The sequence below is a fragment of the Hemitrygon akajei genome, chromosome 19 (genome assembly GCF_048418815.1).
Source record: "Hemitrygon akajei chromosome 19, sHemAka1.3, whole genome shotgun sequence".
Taxonomy (NCBI): domain Eukaryota; kingdom Metazoa; phylum Chordata; class Chondrichthyes; order Myliobatiformes; family Dasyatidae; genus Hemitrygon; species Hemitrygon akajei.
The window spans coordinates 54602806-54627137 of record NC_133142.1 but is presented as its reverse complement, the minus strand read 5'-3'; the positions used below and the strand labels follow the sequence as shown (position 1 = coordinate 54627137).

The 24332-nt window shown below is 53.4% G+C and overlaps 1 protein-coding gene across 1 annotated transcript in view; it reads left to right on the top strand.

Annotated features, from left to right (window-relative positions):
• Nucleotides 1-24332, top strand: part of LOC140741939 (MAP kinase-activated protein kinase 2-like) — a 163921-nt gene that overhangs the window by 121187 nt on the left and 18402 nt on the right. The window contains exons 6-8 of the mRNA XM_073072529.1: nucleotides 5720-5795; nucleotides 9186-9310; nucleotides 14023-14108. Coding sequence (XP_072928630.1) covers nucleotides 5720-5795; nucleotides 9186-9310; nucleotides 14023-14108 — 287 coding nt within the window. The remainder of the gene's footprint in view (nucleotides 1-5719; nucleotides 5796-9185; nucleotides 9311-14022; nucleotides 14109-24332) is intronic.

Here is a 24332-nt window from a genome sequence, read left to right as displayed (position 1 = left end):
CTACAGTTAGATGTCATAGAACATAGAACATTATGATGTTGTGCTGACCTTTAAACCTACTCTAATGCAATGCAATCTCCCCTCCCACATAGCTCTCCATTTTTCTATCATTCCATCTCAGAGTTTCTTCAATCTCCCTAATACATCTGCCACTACCACCACCCTAGCAGGGAGTTCATGCATTCATCACTCTCCACACGTTCACCGCCCTCCGCGTAAAGGAGTTCCACGCGTTCACCGCCCTCCGCGTAATTGAGTTCCACGCGTTCACCGCCCTCCGCGTAATTGAGTTCCACGCGTTCACCGCCCTCCGCGTAATTGAGTTCCACGCGTTCACCGCCCTCCGCGTAATTGAGTTCCACGCGTTCACCGCCCTCCGCGTAAAGGAGTTCCACGCGTTCACCGCCCTCCGCGTAAAGGAGTTCCATGCGTTCACCGCCCTCCGCGTAATTGAGTTCCACGCGTTCACCGCCCTCCGCGTAATTGAGTTCCACGCGTTCACCGCCCTCCGCGTAATTGAGTTCCACGCGTTCACCGCCCTCCGCGTAATTGAGTTCCACGCGTTCACCGCCCTCCGCGTAATTGAGTTCCACGCGTTCACCGCCCTCCGCGTAAAGGAGTTCCATGCGTTCACCGCCCTCCGCGTAATTGAGTTCCACATGTTCACCGCCCTCCGCGTAATTGAGTTCCACGCGTTCACCGCCCTCCGCGTAATTGAGTTCCACGCGTTCACCGCCCTCCGCGTAAAGGAGTTCCACGCGTTCACCGCCCTCCGCGTAAAGGAGTTCCACGCGTTCACCGCCCTCCGCGTAAAGGAGTTCCACATGTTCACCGCCCTCCGCGTAAAGGAGTTCCACGCGTTCACCGCCCTCCGCGTAATTGAGTTCCACGCGTTCACCGCCCTCCGCGTAATTGAGTTCCACGCGTTCACCGCCCTCCGCGTAAAGGAGTTCCACGCGTTCACCGCCCTCCGCGTAATGGAGTTCCACGCGTTCACCGCCCTCCGCGTAATGGAGTTCCACGCGTTCACCGCCCTCCGCGTAATTGAGTTCCACGCGTTCACCGCCCTCCGCGTAATTGAGTTCCACGCGTTCACCGCCCTCCGCGTAAAGGAGTTCCACGCGTTCACCGCCCTCCGCGTAATTGAGTTCCACATGTTCACCGCCCTCCGCGTAATTGAGTTCCACATGTTCACCGCCCTCCGCGTAATTGAGTTCCACGCGTTCACCGCCCTCCGCGTAATTGAGTTCCACATGTTCACCGCCCTCCGCGTAATTGAGTTCCACGCGTTCACCGCCCTCCGCGTAATTGAGTTCCACGCGTTCACCGCCCTCCGCGTAATTGAGTTCCATGCGTTCACCGCCCTCCGCGTAATTGAGTTCCACGCGTTCACCGCCCTCCGCGTAATTGAGTTCCACGCGTTCACCGCCCTCCGCGTAATTGAGTTCCACGCGTTCACCGCCCTCCGCGTAATTGAGTTCCACGCGTTCACCGCCCTCCGCGTAATTGAGTTCCACGCGTTCACCGCCCTCCGCGTAAAGGAGTTCCACATGTTCACCGCCCTCCGCGTAAAGGAGTTCCACGCGTTCACCGCCCTCCGCGTAAAGGAGTTCCATGCGTTCACCGCCCTCCGCGTAATTGAGTTCCATGCGTTCACCGCCCTCCGCGTAATTGAGTTCCATGCGTTCACCGCCCTCCGCGTAATTGAGTTCCACGCGTTCACCGCCCTCCGCGTAATTGAGTTCCACGCGTTCACCGCCCTCCGCGTAATTGAGTTCCACGCGTTCACCGCCCTCCGCGTAATTGAGTTCCACGCGTTCACCGCCCTCCGCATAATTGAGTTCCACACGTTCACCACTGTATGTGTAAAGGAGTTCCACGCATTCACCGCCCTCCGCGTAATTGAGTTCCACACGTTCACCACTGTATGCGTAAAGGAGTTCCACGCATTCACCGCCCTCCGCGTAATTGAGTTCCACGCGTTCACCGCCCTCCGCGTAAAGGAGTTCCACATGTTCACCGCCCTCCGCGTAATTGAGTTCCACGCGTTCACCGCCCTCCGCGTAAAGGAGTTCCACGCGTTCACCGCCCTCCGCGTAAAGGAGTTCCACATGTTCACCGCCCTCCGCGTAAAGGAGTTCCACGCGTTCACCGCCCTCCGCGTAATTGAGTTCCACGCGTTCACCGCCCTCCGCGTAAAGGAGTTCCACGCGTTCACCGCCCTCCGCGTAATTGAGTTCCACGCGTTCACCGCCCTCCGCGTAATTGAGTTCCACGCGTTCACCGCCCTCCGCGTAAAGGAGTTCCACATGTTCACCGCCCTCCGCGTAAAGGAGTTCCACGCGTTCACCGCCCTCCGCGTAAAGGAGTTCCACGCATTCACCGCCCTCCGTGTAAAGGAGTTCCACGTGTTCACCATTCTCTGTGTAAAGGAGTTCCACGTGTTCACCACTGTCTGTGTAAAGGAGTTCCACGTGTTCACCACTGTCTGTGTAAAGGAGTTCCATGTGTTCACCACTGTCTGTGTAAAGGATTCCACATGTTCACCGCCCTCCGCGTAATTGAGTTCCACGCGTTCACCGCCCTCCGCGTAATTGAGTTCCACGCGTTCACCGCCCTCCGCGTAAAGGAGTTCCACGCGTTCACCGCCCTCCGCGTAAAGGAGTTCCACATGTTCACCGCCCTCCGCGTAAAGGAGTTCCACGCGTTCACCGCCCTCCGCGTAATTGAGTTCCACGCGTTCACCGCCCTCCGCGTAAAGGAGTTCCACGCGTTCACCGCCCTCCGTGTAATTGAGTTCCACGCGTTCACCGCCCTCCGCGTAAAGGAGTTCCACGCGTTCACCGCCCTCCGCGTAAAGGAGTTCCACGCATTCACCGCCCTCCGTGTAAAGGAGTTCCACGTGTTCACCATTCTCTGTGTAAAGGAGTTCCACGTGTTCACCACTGTCTGTGTAAAGGAGTTCCATGTGTTCACCACTGTCTGTGTAAAGGAGTTCCATGTGTTCACCACTGTCTGTGTAAAGGATTCCACGTGTTCACCGCCCTCCGCGTAAAGGAGTTCCACGCATTCACCGCCCTCCGTGTAATTGAGTTCCACGTGTTCACCATTCTCTGTGTAAAGGAGTTCCACGTGTTCACCACTGTCTGTGTAAAGGAGTTCCATGTGTTCACCACTGTCTGTGTAAAGGAGTTCCATGTGTTCACCGCCCTCCGTGTAATTGAGTTCCACGTGTTCACCACTGTCTGTGTAAAGGAGTTCCATGTGTTCACCGCCCTCCGTGTAATTGAGTTCCACGTGTTCACCACTGTCTGTGTAAAGGAGTTCCATGTGTTCACCACTGTCTGTGTAAAGGAGTTCCATGTGTTCACCGCCCTCCGTGTAATTGAGTTCCACGTGTTCACCACTGTCTGTGTAAAGGAGTTCCACGTGTTCACCACTGTCTGTGTAAAGGAGTTCCGTGTGTTCACCACTGTCTGTGTAAAGGAGTTCCACGTGTTCACCACTGTCTGTGTAAAGGAGTTCCATGTGTTCACCACAGTCTGTGTAAAGGAGTTCCACGTGTTCACCACTGTCTGTGTAAAGGAGTTCCACGTGTTCACCACTGTCTGTGTAAAGGAGTTCCACGTGTTCACCGCCCTCCGCGTAAATGAGTTCCACACGTTCATCACTGTCTGTGTAAAGGAGTTCCATGTGTTCACCATTCTCTGTATAATGCAGTTTTCCTCTGACATTCCTCCTCTTTACTTTCCTGAAATCATCTTAAAATTATGCCCCTTGTATTAGTTATTTTCACCCTGGGAAAAAGGTCATTGGCTATCAACTCAATCTATGCCTCTTATCATCTTGCACACCCCTGTCAAGTCAAATCTGATTCGTCCTCAGCAAAGAAGGTAGTTCCACATTCTGTCTGCCAGTTCTGGGGTGTAGACCTGTCATTTAGGCCTCTGGTTTTTATTCTTTCAACCTCTGTCCTTAATACACTTGTGTTATAAGTGAGGAAACTGCAAATTATTGATCAGGGATGATTACATCCTGATTGGCCCACCAACTGGAGCACGTGCAGAGTGGCTGTTCCAGCAGTGTGTGAAAATGCTCCGTATTGATACAAAGCACCAACGTGAATACACAGCAGTTCTACTGTTTACAAACATGTGACATCAAGTCAGGTGGCAGGGACATGTCTGGGCCTCTGCCATTTGGAAGGGCACATTTATCAATCAAGTCCATTGATCTTCAAGGCTTTGAACAGAAAGAGTCCGTGACCAAAGAGTGTTGGTCCCACACTTACTGGGGTTATGAGGCCACCCATTCTATCAGTACCGCCACCTCACACTGATGGGCCAGTGACAGTGGGACCAGGTCTGGCCGATCCCCAGAGTATTCTAAACCTATCAACAACTCCAGCTCCTGCACTAGCACCATGAACACTCTGGGCCCTGTCTGTCTGTAAGCAGGCTAATCTGTTTAAATTCATCTGCTTATGTTGACAAGTTAAAGTATATTTATTATCAGTGTTATCATACACTACCTTGACATCCATTTTCTTGCAGGCATTTACAGGAAAATAAGGGAATAGAATAGAAATTTAATTTTTAAAAAGACATAAACGAAGATTTGAAAACAGCCAATTTGCAAAAGAAAACAAATTGTACAAATAAAAAATAAATAATACTGAAAACATGAGTTGTAGAGTCTTTGAAAGTGAGTCTGCAGGTTTCAAGATCAGTTCGGAGTTGAGGAGAGTGAAGTTATCCATGGTGGTTCGGGAGCCTGATGGTTGTAGGGTAATAACCATTCCTGAACCTGGTGGTGTGGGACCTGAGGCTCCTGTAGCTCTTGCCCAATGGTAGCATCAAGAAGAGACAAGGAAGGAATTCCACCATTGCCCCAGCTTCCCAGATAAAATATTTTAGCTCTTTTCACTTCATAATAAACATTGACTGTGACATACATACAAATATCACATTACCTGTAGAGCATTGGGGTGGTCTTAAAGTCATAAAAGGCACAATATAAATGCAGGGTATTTCCTTGCGTCTCAAAGCCTTGCTCTCCTCGAGTGTCAGCAACAGTGTGACATCTTTTTCATTCCCAATTGTTAGCCAAGTTTTAGGTTATTGTCTGCATACATTGCATATTTCATGTTCCCTAGAATTGGTCATCAGCTATCGATTTGTCATTTGTTTACCAATTCCCAGCATGACTCCCTCGGTGAAGGTGCAGAGCTGGCTTATCTCTCCACCAGAGAGTCTGATTACCTGCCCATGAGGGGTATTATCCAAAGGAACAGTTTGACTTTTACGGTCACTGTTTCTGGATCACTGTCGAAGGCAGGAGGCCAGATGGCTGAGGACATTGAAACCTGAATTAATTTACAGTCAGCTAATGTTCAAACTTGGAAAAAATAAATTGGCTTGAGATATATCATGAGAAGCAGCTTCTTAGTGACAGCTATCAAAACCTCCAGTGATCTTGACATCTTCTGTCACACAAAGCGAGGTTTAATTAATACATCCTGTAAATGTAATAATGTACACTAAATTCATAGACAGAGACACACGAGGAGACAGCTTTCATCAATTTCAATCTATCTATAGCAAGGGTATGCTGCAAGCTTCCATTCCTCTGAAAGATGTTCTCCATCACTGCTTTATTTTCAAATCAGTTTTGTTTGGCACTGTTGTGAATTGTTCTTCTGATCTTTCTGCCTTCACAGCCCCGGAAGTCCTGGGCCCAGAAAAATACGACAAGTCATGTGACATGTGGTCGTTGGGAGTGATCATGTATATTCTGTAAGTCGCAGGCTCTTTCTGCTTTTTCAATGCTTTCCCCTCGGTTTATTCCATAACAGCGATGTCGTATTGCAGCAGTTCATTTGATAAGGAATGGAATGATGCAGTGACCTTGGATTTCCTGAGTTACAGTTATGTTGAAACGCTATGGTTTCAACATCAATCTTGGCAACAGAAGCACACACCCAGTCTTCAGAAAGTTGCACTTCAGCAGATGTCTGAAAATACATGAGTTAATGTGCGTTACTTTGCAAAATTTGGGTGAAATCAACATAAATTGTGGGATTGAGTAAACCTTGAACTGAATGGTGTTTTGTGAATTCCAGTAGACCGTGGGCCATAAAACAAATAGGCCATTTGGCCCATGACACTGCTGCACTATTCTGTCATGGCTTATTTGTTATCCCTCTCAACCCCATTCTCCTGCCTTCTCTCCGTAACCTCCTCACCTCTGTTAAAGGAATCTCCCTCTATTCTGTGGCTATGCCCTCTAGCCCTTGACTCCCACTATAGGAAACATCCTCTCCACCTCCATTCTATCTAGGCCTGTCAATATTCAATAGGTTTCAATGAGGGGTCCCTCTTCATTCTTCTGAACTCAAGTAAATGCAGACCCAGAGCCATCAAGTGCTCCTCATACGTTAACTCTTTTATTCCTGGGATCTTCTCATCCTTCTCATCCATCCAATGCCAGCACATCCTTTCTTAGATAAAGGGCTCGAAACTGCTCGCAATACTCCAGGTGCTGTCTGACCAATGTCTTATAAAGCCTCAGCATTATGCCCTTGCTTTATATTCTCATCCTCTTGAAATGAATGCTAACATTGCATTTGCCTTCCTCACCACTGACCCAACCTGCAAGTTAACCCTTAAGGAATGCTGAGCTAGGACTCCTAAGTCACTTTTCACATCTTAATTTCTGAATTTGCTTCCTGTTTAGAAAATTGTCTACACCTTTATTCCATCTACCAAGGTGCATGACTGTACATTTCCCTACGTTGTATTCAATCTGTCACTTCTTCTAAGTCCTTCTTCAGACTCCCCACTTCCTCAACACTATCTGCCCCTTCACCTATCTTTTTATGGTCTGCAAACATGGCCAGAGACCAATCAATTCTGTCATCTAGATTATTGACATATAACATAAAAAGAAGCAGTTCCAACACTGATCTGTCCAAGCACCACTAGTCACTGGCAGCCAACCAGAAAAGGCTCCCTTTATTCCCACTCCATGCCTCCTGCCAATCTTCTGTCATTGCTAGTATCTTTCCTACAATACTTGTTTAGTAGCCCCTCATGCACCAACTTCTCAAAGGCCTTCTGAAAATCAAAGTAAACACCATCCACTGATTCTCCTTTGTCTATGTTGCTTGCTATTTCCTCAAAGAAATTTGTTGGCCAAGATTTCCCCTCAAGGAAACATGCTGACTTTGGCCTACTTTATTATGTGCCTCCAAGAACCCCGAAACCTCATCCTTAATAATGGACTCCAACATCTTGCCAACCACTGAAGTTAGGTTAACTGGCCGATAATTTCCCCTCTTTTGCCTCCCTCCCTTGTTAAAGAATGGAGTGACCTTTGATGCTCAAATTCCCTCAGCAGAACCTCTTTGTCTTATGGACATCATGCAATGAAAATTAAAGTCTGAAGCTGTTAATGTATCTTCAGCATAACATGTTTAAAAATTAGTGGAAACTTTTCTGATTTGAATGTGATTTGTTTGCATGCCATAAAAATGTTCAATAGCAACAATCATATTATGCAGGGCTCAGTAGAAATTTTACCAGTTACTAGAAAATGCCAAGATGCTAATTAAGTCCTGCTATGTCTGAAGTTTTGGAATAAATTTAACCTTGCCTAACACTAGGAGTACATTCAAAGCAGTGCATAATTAGCCAGGAGTAACTGTTGACAGCCACCCAGTCACACTCTCTAAATATTCACTCATTTTGTCACAAGGTGACTGTGGCTACAGTGTGACCCATCTACAACGTGCCACAGAGGAACTTGACAAGGCTTTCATAAAAGAGCCTCCCAAATTTCTGACTTCACCAGTGTGACAGATCACTGGGATTCAAAAGTACCACTTCAACTCCCACACAATCCTACCCACATCCCCGAAGGCAATGCAATTAAATACGGGAACCGTTAACGAGCAGAATAAGGCAACATCAGAAGGGCAGCACGAAAGTGCCTCATTGCCACTCTCTGACTTTATTGGGGGATGGACAGTAGCATTAGCATACGCTACACTGATAAAGAGAAAATAGCAGTAACTTGCATTCTCTGTCCTCGGCAGGGGACTGAAGTCAGGGGAAGGGCAGAGTGATTGGGGTAAGCTATGTGGGGTTCGGTAAAAGCTATGGGCACCAGAGCAAGTGCTCAAGGGAATGTTCTCACAGTGAGATTGGTACAAAGTAGGTATCAACTGGTTATGTGAGCATTTCCTATGAGGAAAAACACACCACAATGAGGCTTCAGTGAGTTTTAACAGGCCAGCCGGGGGCTGAATATTCTACAGTGCAGAATGGTGAAGGCTTACAGGTTAAACCTTCCATTTGAGCCCCACGTTATATAAGACCATAAGACCTCGGAGCAGAAATAGGCCATTTGGCCCACCGAGTCTACTCTGCCAATCCATCACGGCTGGTTTTTTTAACCTTCTTACTTCCATTCTCCTGCTTTCTCCCTGATGTTCTGACTAACCAAGAACCTATCGACTCCGGCTTTCAATGTACTGAAAGTCTTGGCCTCCACAGCCGCCTGTGACAATATATTCCACAGATTCACCACACTCCGACTAAAGAAATTCCTCCTCATTTCTGTTCTAAAAGAATGTCCCTCTATTCTGAGGCTGTGCCCTCCTGTCCTAGACTCGCCCACTAAATGAAACATCTTCCCCACATCCACTCCTTCCGGGCTTTTCAATATTTAATAGGTGTCAATGAGATTTCCCCTCAGTCTTTTAACTCCAGTGAATACATCCCCGAAGCCATCAAATGCTCCTCATAAGTTAACCCTTTAGTCCAGAGAACATTCTCGTGAATTGCCTCTGGATTCACTCTAATTCCTTCTTAGATAAAGGGGCCAAAAGGAAAACCTGTCCAGTCCCACTGCTGCCCTGCTCCTAACTGTTACACAGTAACCCTTTCTGGAAACCTGCCCAAAAGGGAATATGGGATTTGACCTGACCACAATTCCTCTCAGTGTGTAGATGGGACACGCTGTTGTGTCTATGCACTCAGAGATTAGCTAGTTAAGTCGGGTATCGGTGAGTTACCAACATCTGCCAACCTTAATCTTCAGCGTTAAGAAGAGATGTGGAGAGATTTCAGGAAATAGAACAGTTGCTCTGTGCACAGTACTGAACAAATCTCCCCTGCCCACAGGCTATGCGGCTACCCTCCGTTCTATTCCAATCACGGCCTAGCCATCTCCCCCGGCATGAAGAAGAGGATCCGAATGGGACAGTATGAGTTTCCGAACCCAGAATGGTCGGAGGTTTCCGAAGAAGGTAACCGGACGCACAGAACTTGTAACCCGCTGTCTCTGTACATGTATCACCGTGCAACCATAGACAGACACTGACAAACGTCCATTGTGTCTTTTGCACAGCGGTTGTTCGTCAATCTTCATTTATGCATAGTTTTTCATAAAGTCTATTGTATTTCTGCATTTTCCTGTAAATGCACAGAAGAAAATGCCTCTCAAGGTAGTGTGTAGTGACATCTGCATAATTCAATAATACATTTACTTTGAACCACAGACCTGGTTGTTCTGTAAGATCCATTCGGCAGGCTTCTTTGTTGAAAATGTTTAACCCTTTCAGCCTATTCACACGTGTGGTGTTAGAACATAGAGATCTACAGCACATCACAGGCCTTTCGGCCCACAACGTTGTGCCGACCAGGTAACCTACTCTAGAAACTGCCTAGAATTTCCTTAGCGCATGGCTCTCTATTTTTCTAAGCTCCATGTACCTAACTAAGAGGCTCTGAAAATACCCGATTGTATCCGCTTCCACCAATGCCGCTGGCAGTACATTCCACTCACCCATCACTCTCTGGGGAAATTCTTACCCCTGACATCCCCCTAGTACCTGCTTCCAAGCACCTTAAAACTATGCCCCCTCTTATTAGTCATTTCAGCCCTTGGAAAAAGCCTCTGGCTGTCCACGCAATCAATGCCCCTCATCATCTTGTACTCCTAAGTTAGTGAATGGGAGCTTTGGCCATTTGGCCTCAGGGAATAGGGGCTTAACGATGTACTCCTTGTAGGTTTGAACAGGCTCTCAGACAGAAGCCGTGCCTGTCATTCTGCTTCCTGTCTGTGTTTGATGAGGAGGGATAGAGCTGGTGGGTGGGGGATGGGGGAGAGTCCCAGTGTCCTAACAGTTTGCAAGAAGGTTTCAAGGTTTTCACCAAAATCACGAGAGATCTTGGCACCTGAGCTAACGATTGTGTGTGTAATGGTGCCTATTTCAGTTTGTTTGGGCCTCCAAGCTTCACCATTCCCTTCTCTACTGCTCCGTGCTCGCGTTGCCTGTACAGTGATATGGACCACGGGTTTGTTCCATGGTCGAACATCCCGAGCTACGTTGAGACCATAGGGCCATAGAGCAGAACAGCACCGATACAGGCTCTGTGGCTCAACCATGATGTTCATTCAGAGGGTCCTGCTTTCCTGCATTCACCCCATACCCCTCCAAGCCCCTCCTGTCTATGTACAATACCTATCTGAGTTTTTCATCAACGATACTATTGTATTGCCTCAACCACTCCCTCTGGCAGTATATGGTGAGGCCCATTTGCTCACCACTCTGTGTGGACAAGTCGCCCCTGACTCAGTCTGCAAGTTAACCTTTGAGGAATCCTGCACTGTGACTCCCAAATCACTTTGCACCTCCGATTGCTGAATTTGCTCCCCGTTCAGAAAACAGTCTACACCTTCATTCTTTCTGCCAAAACGCATGACCTTATCTTCGCTACACTGTGTTCCATCCTAGATCACAGGGTGTTTGATGCCACTCAGATAAAAAGCGTGCTGGAGGACGGGGGTCTCTCCCATTGCAGTCACTGTACTAGGGCTGCTAGTCCTCAGCAGTGAGGACGATGACCAGACACAGGAGACTGCAGATCTGGAGCAACGCACAATCCTCTGCTTCAGGACTGAGAGAGGACGTCTTCCTTTTGGACCCAAAACATTCACAATCCCTCTCCTCCCACAGATGTTGCTCAGTCTGCTGGGTTCCTCCAGCAGGTGATTAGACAAAGGCCTGGCTTGTTGCCAGCGTACATCAATGGCATTCCCAGGGTGGAACCATCAATACATAATTGTAATGTGTCTGGGGGAAAGAATAGGGGGCATGTCAGAAGTAAGTTTTTTTACACAGCTGGTGGTGAGTACGTGAAACACCCTGGTGGTAAAGGCAGATGTATGAGGGGCATTTAAGAAACTGTCAGATAAGCAGATGGAAGAGAGAAAAATGGAGGACTATGTGGGAGTGAAGGTTTAGATTGATCTTTGAGTAGTTTAAATTGTCAGCACAATACTGTGGGCTGAAGGGTCTGTACTGTGCTCTACTGTTCTGTGTTCTAAGCTATTCAAAAACTAAACTGTTTTCATTATTAAAAAACATATACAAAAGGGAGAAACAGTGTAAAAAAATGCCTCTTTGCACATGTGTTGGGAACCTCCAGTAAAGTAAGCTTTAAAGAGAAAAGGACACAAGCAAACTTTACACTGTTGCCACTAATGGGCTCCCTTCTTAAAAACATCAAGATTGATAAGTCCCCAGGGCTGGACGTGATATACTGTGGGAAGTGAGAGAAGAGATCGCTGGAGCAGTAGCTATGATCTTTGAATCCTCTTTGGCTGCAGGGAAGGTGCTGGAGGACTGGAGAATGGCAAATATACTTCTCTTGTTTAAAAAAGGTATTAGGGAGAATCCTGGGAACTATAGACCAGTGAGTCTTATATCGGTGGTCTGCAAACTATTGGAAAAGATTCTTAATGATCTACGAGCATTTGGAGAAGTACAGTCTACTCAAGGATAGTCAACATGGTTTTGTGAAGGGAAGGTTGTGCCTCACGAGACTAATTGAGTTTTTTGAAGAGGTAACAAAAGAAATTGATGAGGGTAGGGCAGTGGATGTGGTCTACATGGATTTTAGCAAAGCATTTGACAAGGTCTCCCACAAGAGACTCATCCAGAAAGTCATGAGGCATGGGATCAGTGGAACCTTGGCTGTTTGGATAAAAAATTGGTTTACAAAGAAAGCAGATTGTGGTAGTGGAAGGAAAGAATTCTGCCTGGAGGTCGGTGACTAGTGGAGTGCTACAGGGATCTGTCCTGGGACCCCTGCTCTTTGTGATTTTTATAAATGACGTGGATGAAGAGTCGAAAGGATGGGTGAGTAAGTTTGCAGATGACATGAAGATTGGAGGAGTTGTGGATGGAGCTGTAGGTTGTCAAAGGTTACAAGAGGATATAGACAGGATGCAGAGTTGGGCAGAAAAGTAGCAGATGGAGTTCAATACGGATAAGTGTGAGGTGATGCATTTTGGAAGGACAAACCAGAAGGCTGAGTACAGGGTTAATGGTCGGTTACTTAAGAGTGTGGATGAACACAGGTACCTTGGGGTTCAAATCCATACATCCCTCAAGGTCGCTGCACAGATTGATAAGGTATTTCAGAAGGCCTACAGGATGCTAAGCTTCATTAAAAGGGGGATTGAGTTCAAGAGTAGAGAGGTCATGTTGCAACTCTACAAATCCCTGGTGAGACCACACTTAGAGTATTGTGTTCAATTCTGGTCACCTCATTATAGGAAGGATGTGGAAGCTATGGAGAGGGTGCAGTGGAGATTTACCAGGATGTTGCCTGGTTTGGAGAACAAGTCATATGAAGCAAGGTTAGCAGAGCTGGGACTTTTCTCTTTGGAGCATAGAAGAATGAGAGGGGACTTGATAGAGGTCTACAAGATTATGAGAGCGTAGATAGGGTGGATAGTCAGTACCTGTTTCCCAGGGCATGAATAGCAAACACCAGAGGGCATATGTACAAAGTTAAGGGAGGGAAGTTTAGGGGAGACATCAGGGGTAAGTTTTTTACACAGAGGGTTGTGAGTGCCTGGAATGACTTGCCAGGGATGGTGGTGGAGGCTAAAACATTAGGGGTATTTAAGAGCCTCTTGGACAGGCACATGGATGAAAGAAAAATAGAGGGTTATGGGGTAGTGTGGGTTTAGTACTTTTTTTAAGGAATATATGGGTCGGCACAACATGGAGGGCTGAAGGGCCTGTACTGTGCTGTAGTGTTCTAGTGAGCTGATACACCCTTTCATTGTTCGAGGGGCGTCCCCACTGAACACAGCCCCTCCATGTGTGGTAGGGAAGGAGCCTGGACTGTGGTCCTTCCCCGCAGAGGCTCAGCATTGGCTGAGCTGAGCTTCAGAGCACCCGTCTGTTCGTACTCCTGAGGCAGTCTGCGGCATTCCCTTACGGGCATCTCACTGCCCCGGAAGACCAACGCTTTGGGCAGGCCAAAGGCTGCCTTCGAGTTGATGACCTTCCCTCAGCATCTGATGTGTGTGTGTGTGTGTGTGTGCGTCCCTGGGAACAGCCTCTGAGAGGGTCAGACAGCTGCTGTCCCGCAACTGGGACAGGAACTCCTGGCCTCTCCACATTTTGCAAAGAGGTAGGTGACCATCCCTTCTCCATTGCAGCCATCCTGAGTGTTGGGGGTGATGTGTCATCCGTGCAGGAAAGCTCTGACCCTGCTCACACCGATGTGAGTTACTGTGTAGAATCTGAGCCGAATAATCCAGGCTGATCCACACGAGACAACCCGGCCCTTCCTCAGGCAGAGTTCCTCTTCTATTTTCACTTCTTACTTCGTGCAGTAGTGGGTCCACCAGCCTGTGCCACCCCAATTCCACGCATTAACCTACCAACCAGCACGTCTTTGGACTGTGGGAGGAAACCAGGGAACTCACACGGTCACAGGGAGAAAGTACAAACTTCTTCCATACGTCGGCGGGATATGTACCCGGGTCGCTGGTGCTGTAATAGTGTTTACAGTAACCACTACGCTACCGTACGTCCCCTAATATTTTAATATTTGTGTTTGGGCCATGATGTCCCTGGCAAAATACTGGCTGGGGAGGTTTGCTGCCTTAAAGGCAGGAGATGCTGATAACTGTTCATTTCCTCTCCTATTACAGCGAAGGATCTGATCCGGCAGGTGCTGAAGACAGACCCCACAGAGCGGATGACCATCACCGAGTTTATGAATCATCCTTGGATCAATGTAGGTTTCAGCAAGCACCAGCTGCCTCTTCTTTGGCACTGAGCTCTGGTAGAGCTGCTTGGCACTCATCCCCACCCACTTCCCCCTCACCTGGTCTCACCTATCACCTCCCAGCTTCTCATCTCCACACCCACTTCCCCCTCACCTGGTCTCACCTATCACCTCCCAGCTTCTCACCCCCCCCCACCCACTTCCCCCTCACCTGGTCTCACCTATCACCTCCCAGCTTCTCATCCCCCCACCCACTTCCCCCTCACCTGGTCTCACCTATCACCTCCCAGCTTCTCACTCCTCCACACCCACTTCCCCCTCACCTGGTCTCACCTATCACCTCCCAGCTTCTCACCCCCACCCACTTCCCCCTCACCTGGTCTCACCTATCACCTCCCAGCTTCTCACCCCCACCCACTTCCCCCTCACCTGGTCTCACCTATCACCGCCCAGCTTCTCATCCCCACCCACTTCCCCCTCACCTGGTCTCACCTATCACCTCCCAGCTTCTAACCCCCATCCACTTCCCCCTCACCTGGTCTCACCTACCAGCTCATCCCCACCCACTTCCCCCTCACCTGGTCTCACCTATCACCTCCCAGCTTCTCATCCCCACCCACTTCCCCCTCACCTGGTCTCACCTATCACCTCCCAGCTTCTCATCCACACCCACTTCCCCCTCACCTGGTCTCACCTATCACCTCCCAGCTTCTCATCCCCCCACCCACTTCCCCCTCACCTGGTCTCACCTATCACCTCCCAGCTTCTCATCCCCACCCACTTCCCCCTCACCTGGTCTCACCTATCACCTCCCAGCTTCTCATCCACACCCACTTCCCCCTCACCTGGTCTCACCTATCACCTCCCAGCTTCTCACCCCCCCCACCCACTTCCCCCTCACCTGGTCTCACCTATCACCTCCCAGCTTCTCATCCCCACCCACTTCCCCCTCACCTGGTCTCACCTATCACCTCCCAGCTTCTCACCCCCCCCACCCACTTCCCCCTCACCTGGTCTCACCTATCACCTCCCAGCTTCTAACCCCCCACCACCCACTTCCCCCTCACCTGGTCTCACCTATCACCTCCCAGCTTCTCATCCTCACCCACTTCCCCCTCACCTGGTCTCACCTATCACCTCCCAGCTTCTCACCCCCACCCACTTCCCCCTCACCTGGTCTCACCTATCACCTCCCAGCTTCTCATCCCCACCCACTTCCCCCTCACCTGGTCTCACCTATCACCTCCCAGCTTCTCATCCCCCCACCCACTTCCCCCTCACCTGGTCTCACCTATCACCTCCCAGCTTCTCATTCCCCCACCCACTTCCCCCTCACCTGGTCTCACCTATCACCTCCCAGCTTCTCATCCCCCCATCCACTTCCCCCTCACCTGGTCTCACCTATCACCTCCCAGCTTCTCATCCCCCCACCCACTTCCCCCTCGCCTGGTCTCACCTATCACCTCCCAGCTTCTCACCCCCACACCCACTTCCCCCTCACCTGGTCTCACCTATCACCTCCCAGCTTCTCACCCCCCCCCACCCACTTCCCCCTCACCTGGTCTCACCTATCACCTCCCAGCTTCTCACCCCCACACCCACTTCCCCCTCACCTGGTCTCACCTATCACCTCCCAGCTTCTCACCCCCTCACCCACTTCCCCCTCACCTGGTCTCACCTATCACCGCCCAGCTTCTCACCCCCACCCACTTCCCGTTCACCTGGTCTCACCTATCACCTCCCAGCTTCTCACCCCCACACCCACTTCCCCCTCGCCTGGTCTCACCTATCACCTCCCAGCTTCTCACCCCCTCACCCACTTCCCCCTCACCTGGTCTCACCTATCACCTCCCAGCTTCTCATCCCCCCACCCACTTCCCCCTCACCTGGTCTCACCTATCACCTCCCAGCTTCTCACCCCCCCCACCCACTTCCCCCTCACCTGGTCTCACCTATCACCTCCCAGCTTCTCATCCCCTCACCCACTTCCCCCTCACCTGGTCTCACCTATCACCTCCCAACTTCTCACCCCCTCACCCACTTCCCCCTCGCCTGGTCTCACCTATCACCTCCCAGCTTCTCATCCCCTCACCCACTTCCCCCTCAACTGGTTTTACCTATCACCTCGCAGCTTCTCATCCCCACCCACTTCCCCCTCACCTGGTCTCACCTATCACCTCCCAGCATCTCACCCCCACCCACTTCCCCCTCACCTGGTCTCACCTATCACCTCCCAGCTTCTCACCCCCACCCACTTCCCCCTCGCCTGGTCTCACCTATCACCTCCCAGCTTCTCACCCCCACCCACTTCCCCCTCACCTGGTTTCACCTATCACCGCCCAGCTTCTCATCCCCACCCACCCACTTCCACCTCACCTGGTCTCACCTATCACCTCCCAGCTTCTCACCCCCCCACCCACTTCCCCCTCACCTGGTCTCACCTATCACCTCCCAGCTTCTCACCCCCTCACCCACTTCCCCCTCACCTGGTCTCACCTATCACCTCCCAGCTTCTCATTCCCTCACCCACTTCCCCCTCACCTGGTCTCACCTATCACCTCCCAGCTTCTCATCCCCTCACCCACTTCCCCCTCACCTGGTCTCACCTATCACCTCCCAGCTTCTCATTCCCTCACCCACTTCCCCCTCACCTGGTCTCACCTATCACCTCCCAGCTTCTCATCCCCTCACCCACTTCCCCCTCACCTGGTTTCACCTATCACCTCCCAGCTTCTCATCCACACCCACTTCCCCCTCACCTGGTCTCACCTATCACCTCCCAGCTTCTCACCCCCCCACCCACTTCCCCCTCACCTGGTCTCACCTATCACCTCCCAGCTTCTCACCCCCACCCACTTCCCCCTCACCTGGTCTCACCTATCACCTCCCAGCTTCTCATCCCCACCCACTTCCCCCTCACCTGGTCTCACCTATCACCTCCCAGCTTCTCACCCCCCCACCCACTTCCCCCTCACGTGGTCTCACCTATCACCTCCCAGCTTCTCACCCCCCCACCAACTTCCCCCTCACCTGGTTTCACCTATCACCTCCCAGCTTCTCATCCTCACCCACTTCCCCCTCACCTGGTCTCACCTATCACCTCCCAGCTTCTCACCCCCTCACCCACTTCCCCCTCACCTGGTCTCACCTATCACCTCCCAGCTTCTCATCCCCTCACCCACTTCCCCCTCACCTGGTCTCACCTATCACCTCCCAGCTTCTCACCCCCACACCCACTTCCCCCTCGCCTGGTCTCACCTATCACCTCCCAGCTTCTCACCCCCTCACCCACTTCCCCCTCACCTGGTCTCACCTATCACCTCCCAGCTTCTCATCCCCCCACCCACTTCCCCCTCACCTGGTCTCACCTATCACCTCCCAGCTTCTCACCCCCCCCACCACTTCCCCCTCACCTGGTCTCACCTATCACCTCCCAGCTTCTCACCCCCTCACCCACTTCCCCCTCACCTGGTCTCACCTATCACCTCCCAGCTTCTCATCCCCTCACCCACTTCCCCCTCACCTGGTCTCACCTATCACCTCCCAGCTTCTCATCCCCTCACCCACTTCCCCCTCACCTGGTCTCACCTATCACCTCCCAGCTTCTCATCCCCTCACCCACTTCCCCCTCACCTGGTTTTACCTATCACCTCGCAGCTTCTCATCCCCACCCACTTCCCCCTCACCTGGTCTCACCTATCACCTCCCAGCATCTCACCCCCACCCACTTCCCCCTCACCTGGTCTCACCTATCACCTCCCAGCTTCTCACCCCCACCCACTTCCCCCTCGCCTGGTCTCACCTATCACCTCCCAGCTTCTCACCCCCACCCACTTCCCCCTCACCTGGTTTCACCTATCACCGCCCAGCTTCTCATCCCCACCCACCCACTTCCACCTCACCTGGTCTCACCTATCACCTCCCAGCTTCTCACCCCCCCACCCACTTCCCCCTCACCTGGTCTCACCTATCACCTCCCAGCTTCTCACCCCCTCAACCACTTCCCCCTCACCTGGTCTCACCTATCACCTCCCAGCTTCTCATTCCCTCACCCACTTCCCCCTCACCTGGTCTCACCTATCACCTCCCAGCTTCTCATCCCCTCACCCACTTCCCCCTTACCTGGTTTCACCTATCACCTCCCAGCTTCTCATCCACACCCACTTCCCCCTCACCTGGTCTCACCTATCACCTCCCAGCTTCTCACCCCCCCCACCCACTTCCCCCTCACCTGGTCTCACCTATCACCTCCCAGCTTCTCACCCCCCCCACCCACTTCCCCCTCACCTGGTTTCACCTATCACCTCCCAGCTTCTCATCCCCTCACCCACTTCCCCCTCACCTGGTCTCACCTATCACCTCCCAGCTTCTCATCCCCTCACCCACTTCCCCCTCACCTGGTTTCACCTATCATCTCCCAGCTTCTCATCCCCCCATCCACTTCCCCCTCACCTGGTCTCACCTATCACCTCCCAGCTTCTCACCCCCACCCACTTCCCCCTCACCTGGTCTCACCTATCACCTCCCAGCTTATCACCCCCACCCACTTCCCCCTCACCTGGTCTCACCTATCACCTCCCAGCTTCTCATCCCCACCCACTTCCCCCTCACCTGGTCTCACCTATCACCTCCCAGCTTCTCACCCCCCCACCCACTTCCCCCTCACCTGGTCTCACCTATCACCTCCCAGCTTCTCACCCCCCCACCCACTTCCCCCTCACCTGGTTTCACCTATCACTTCCCAGCTTCTCATCCTCACCCACTTCCCCCTCACCTGGTCTCACCTATCACCTCCCAGCTTCTCACCCCCTCACCCACTTCCCCCTCACCTGGTCTCACCTATCACCTCCCAGCTTCTCATCCCCTCACCCACTTCCCCCTCACCTGGTCTCACCTATCACCTCCCAGCTTCTCATCCCCACCCACTTCCCCCTCACCTGGTCTCACCTATCACCTCCCAGCTTCTCATCCCCTCACCCACTTCCCCCTCACCTGGTTTCACCTATCACCTCCCAGCTTCTCATCCCCTCACCCACTTCCCCCTCACCTGGTTTCACCTATCACCTCCCAGCTTCTCACCCCCACCCACTTCCCCCTCACCTGGTCTCACCTATCACCTCCCAGCTTCTCACCCCCACCCACTTCCCCCTCGCCTGGTCTCACCTATCACCTCCCAGCTTCTCACCCCCCCACCCACTTCCCCCTCACCTGGTCTCACCTATCATCTCCCAGCTTCTCACCCCCACCCACTTCCCCCTCACCTGGTCTCACCTATCACCTCCCAGCTTCTCATCCCCTCACCCACTTCCCCCTCACCTGGTTTCACCTATCACCTCCCAGCTTCTCACCCCCACCCACTTCCCCCTCACCTGGTCTCACCTATCACCTCCCAGCTTCTCATTCCCACCCACTTCCCCCTCACCTGGTCTCACCTATCACCTCCCAGCTTCTCACCCCCCCACCCACTTCCCCCTCACCTGGTCTCACCTATCACCTCCCAGCTTCTCACCCCCCCACCCACTTCCCCCTCACCTGGTCTCACCTATCACCTCCCAGCTTCTCATCCCCTCACCCACTTCCCCCTCACCTGGTCTCACCTATCACCTCCCAGCTTCTCATCCCCTCACCCACTTCCCCCTCACCTGGTTTTACCTATCACCTCGCAGCTTCTCATCCCCACCCACTTCCCCCTCACCTGGTCTCACCTATCACCTCCCAGCTTCTCATCCCCACCCACTTCCCCCTCACCTGGTCTCACCTATCACCTCCCAGCTTCTCACCCCCCCACCCACTTCCCCCTCACCTGGTCTCACCTATCACCTCCCAGCTTCTCACCCCCCCCACCCACTTCCCCCTCACCTGGTTTCACCTATCACCTCCCAGCTTCTCATCCCCTCACCCACTTCCCCCTCACCTGGTCTCACCTATCACCTCCCAGCTTCTCATCCCCTCACCCACTTCCCCCTCACCTGGTTTTACCTATCACCTCGCAGCTTCTCATCCCCACCCACTTCCCCCTCACCTGGTCTCACCTATCACCTCCCAGCTTCTCATCCCCACCCACTTCCCCCTCACCTGGTCTCACCTATCACCTCCCAGCTTCTCACCCCCCCCACCCACTTCCCCCTCACCTGGTCTCACCTATCACCTCCCAGCTTCTCACCCCCCCCACCCACTTCCCCCTCACCTGGTCTCACCTATCACCTCGCAGCTTCTCATCCCCACCCACTTCCCCCTCACCTGGTCTCACCTATCACCTCCCAGCTTCTCATCCCCACCCACTTCCCCCTCACCTGGTCTCACCTATAACCTCCCAGCTTCTCATCCCCTCACCCACTTCCCCCTCACCTGGTCTCACCTATCACCTCCCAGCTTCTCACCCCCCCACCCACTTCCCCCTCACCTGGTCTCACCTATCACCTCCCAGCTTCTCACCCCCCCCCACCCACTTCCCCCTCACCTGGTCTCACCTATCACCTCCCAGCTTCTCACCCCCACACCCACTTCCCCCTCACCTGGTCTCACCTATCACCTCCCAGCTTCTCACCCCCACACCCACTTCCCCCTCACCTGGTCTCACCTATCACCTCCCAGCTTCTCACCCCCACCCACTTCCCCCTCACCTGGTCTCACCTATCACCTCCCAGCTTCTCACCCCCCCCACCCACTTCCCCCTCACCTGGTCTCACCTATCACCTCCCAGCTTCTCACCCCCCCCACCCACTTCCCCCTCACCTGGTCTCACCTATCACCTGCCAGCTTCTCATCCCCTCACCCACTTCCCCCTCAACTGGTTTTACCTATCACCTCGCAGCTTCTCATCCCCACCCACTTCCCCCTCACCTGGTCTCACCTATCACCTCCCAGCATCTCACCCCCACCCACTTCCCCCTCACCTGGTCTCACCTATCACCTCCCAGCTTCTCACCCCCACCCACTTCCCCCTCGCCTGGTCTCACCTATCACCTCCCAGCTTCTCACCCCCACCCACTTCCCCCTCACCTGGTTTCACCTATCACCGCCCAGCTTCTCATCCCCACCCACCCACTTCCACCTCACCTGGTCTCACCTATCACCTCCCAGCTTCTCACCCCCCCACCCACTTCCCCCTCACCTGGTCTCACCTATCACCTCCCAGCTTCTCACCCCCTCACCCACTTCCCCCTCACCTGGTCTCACCTATCACCTCCCAGCTTCTCATTCCCTCACCCACTTCCCCCTCACCTGGTCTCACCTATCACCTCCCAGCTTCTCATCCCCTCACCCACTTCCCCCTCACCTGGTCTCACCTATCACCTCCCAGCTTCTCATTCCCTCACCCACTTCCCCCTCACCTGGTCTCACCTATCACCTCCCAGCTTCTCATCCCCTCACCCACTTCCCCCTCACCTGGTTTCACCTATCACCTCCCAGCTTCTCATCCACACCCACTTCCCCCTCACCTGGTCTCACCTATCACCTCCCAGCTTCTCACCCCCCCACCCACTTCCCCCTCACCTGGTCTCACCTATCACCTCCCAGCTTCTCACCCCCACCCACTTCCCCCTCACCTGGTCTCACCTATCACCTCCCAGCTTCTCATCCCCACCCACTTCCCCCTCACCTGGTCTCACCTATCACCTCCCAGCTTCTCACCCCCCCACCAACTTCCCCCTCACCTGGTTTCACCTATCACCTCCCAGCTTCTCATCCTCACCCACTTCCCCCTCACCTGGTCTCACCTATCACCTCCCAGCTTCTCACCCCCTCACCCACTTCCCCCTCACCTGGTCTCACCTATCACCTCCCAGCTTCTCATCCCCTCACCCACTTCCCCCTCACCTGGTCTCACCTATCACCTCCCAGCTTCTCACCCCCACACCCACTTCCCCCTCGCCTGGTCTCACCTATCACCTCCCAGCTTCTCACCCCCTCACCCACTTCCCCCTCACCTGGTCTCACCTATCACCTCCCAGCTTCTCATCCCCCCACCCACTTCCCCCTCACCTGGTCTCACCTATCACCTCCCAGCTTCTCACCCCCCCCACCACTTCCCCCTCACCTGGTCTCACCTATCACCTCCCAGCTTCTCACCCCCTCACCCACTTCCCCCTCACCTGGTCTCACCTATCACCTCCCAGCTTCTCATCCCCTCACCCACTTCCCCCTCACCTGGTCTCACCTATCACCTCCCAGCTTCTCATCCCCTCACCCACTTCCCCCTCACCTGGTCTCACCTATCACCTCCCAGCTTCTCATCCCCTCACCCACTTCCCCCTCACCTGGTTTTACCTATCACCTCGCAGCTTCTCATCCCCACCCACTTCCCCCTCACCTGGTCTCACCTATCACCTCCCAGCATCTCACCCCCACCCACTTCCCCCTCACCTGGTCTCACCTATCACCTCCCAGCTTCTCACCCCCACCCACTTCCCCCTCGCCTGGTCTCACCTATCACCTCCCAGCTTCTCACCCCCACCCACTTCCCCCTCACCTGGTTTCACCTATCACCGCCCAGCTTCTCATCCCCACCCACCCACTTCCACCTCACCTGGTCTCACCTATCACCTCCCAGCTTCTCACCCCCCCACCCACTTCCCCCTCACCTGGTCTCACCTATCACCTCCCAGCTTCTCACCCCCTCAACCACTTCCCCCTCACCTGGTCTCACCTATCACCTCCCAGCTTCTCATTCCCTCACCCACTTCCCCCTCACCTGGTCTCACCTATCACCTCCCAGCTTCTCATCCCCTCACCCACTTCCCCCTTACCTGGTTTCACCTATCACCTCCCAGCTTCTCATCCACACCCACTTCCCCCTCACCTGGTCTCACCTATCACCTCCCAGCTTCTCACCCCCCCACCCACTTCCCCCTCACCTGGTCTCACCTATCACCTCCCAGCTTCTCACCCCCCCCACCCACTTCCCCCTCACCTGGTTTCACCTATCACCTCCCAGCTTCTCATCCCCTCACCCACTTCCCCCTCACCTGGTCTCACCTATCACCTCCCAGCTTCTCATCCCCTCACCCACTTCCCCCTCACCTGGTTTCACCTATCATCTCCCAGCTTCTCATCCCCCCATCCACTTCCCCCTCACCTGATCTCACCTATCACCTCCCAGCTTCTCACCCCCACCCACTTCCCCCTCACCTGGTCTCACCTATCACCTCCCAGCTTCTCACCCCCACCCACTTCCCCCTCACCTGGTCTCACCTATCACCTCCCAGCTTCTCATCCCCACCCACTTCCCCCTCACCTGGTCTCACCTATCACCTCCCAGCTTCTCACCCCCCCACCCACTTCCCCCTCACCTGGTCTCACCTATCACCTCCCAGCTTCTCACCCCCCCACCCACTTCCCCCTCACCTGGTTTCACCTATCACTTCCCAGCTTCTCATCCTCACCCACTTCCCCCTCACCTGGTCTCACCTATCACCTCCCAGCTTCTCACCCCCTCACCCACTTCCCCCTCACCTGGTCTCACCTATCACCTCCCAGCTTCTCATCCCCTCACCCACTTCCCCCTCACCTGGTCTCACCTATCACCTCCCAGCTTCTCATCCCCACCCACTTCCCCCTCACCTGGTCTCACCTATCACCTCCCAGCTTCTCATCCCCTCACCCACTTCCCCCTCACCTGGTTTCACCTATCACCTCCCAGCTTCTCATCCCCTCACCCACTTCCCCCTCACCTGGTTTCACCTATCACCTCCCAGCTTCTCACCCCCACCCACTTCCCCCTCACCTGGTCTCACCTATCACCTCCCAGCTTCTCACCCCCACCCACTTCCCCCTCGCCTGGTCTCACCTATCACCTCCCAGCTTCTCACCCCCCCACCCACTTCCCCCTCACCTGGTCTCACCTATCATCTCCCAGCTTCTCACCCCCACCCACTTCCCCCTCACCTGGTCTCACCTATCACCTCCCAGCTTCTCATCCCCTCACCCACTTCCCCCTCACCTGGTTTCACCTATCACCTCCCAGCTTCTCACCCCCACCCACTTCCCCCTCACCTGGTCTCACCTATCACCTCCCAGCTTCTCATCCCCACCCACTTCCCCCTCACCTGGTCTCACCTATCACCTCCCAGCTTCTCACCCCCCCACCCACTTCCCCCTCACCTGGTCTCACCTATCACCTCCCAGCTTCTCACCCCCCCACCCACTTCCCCCTCACCTGGTCTCACCTATCACCTCCCAGCTTCTCATCCCCTCACCCACTTCCCCCTCACCTGGTCTCACCTATCACCT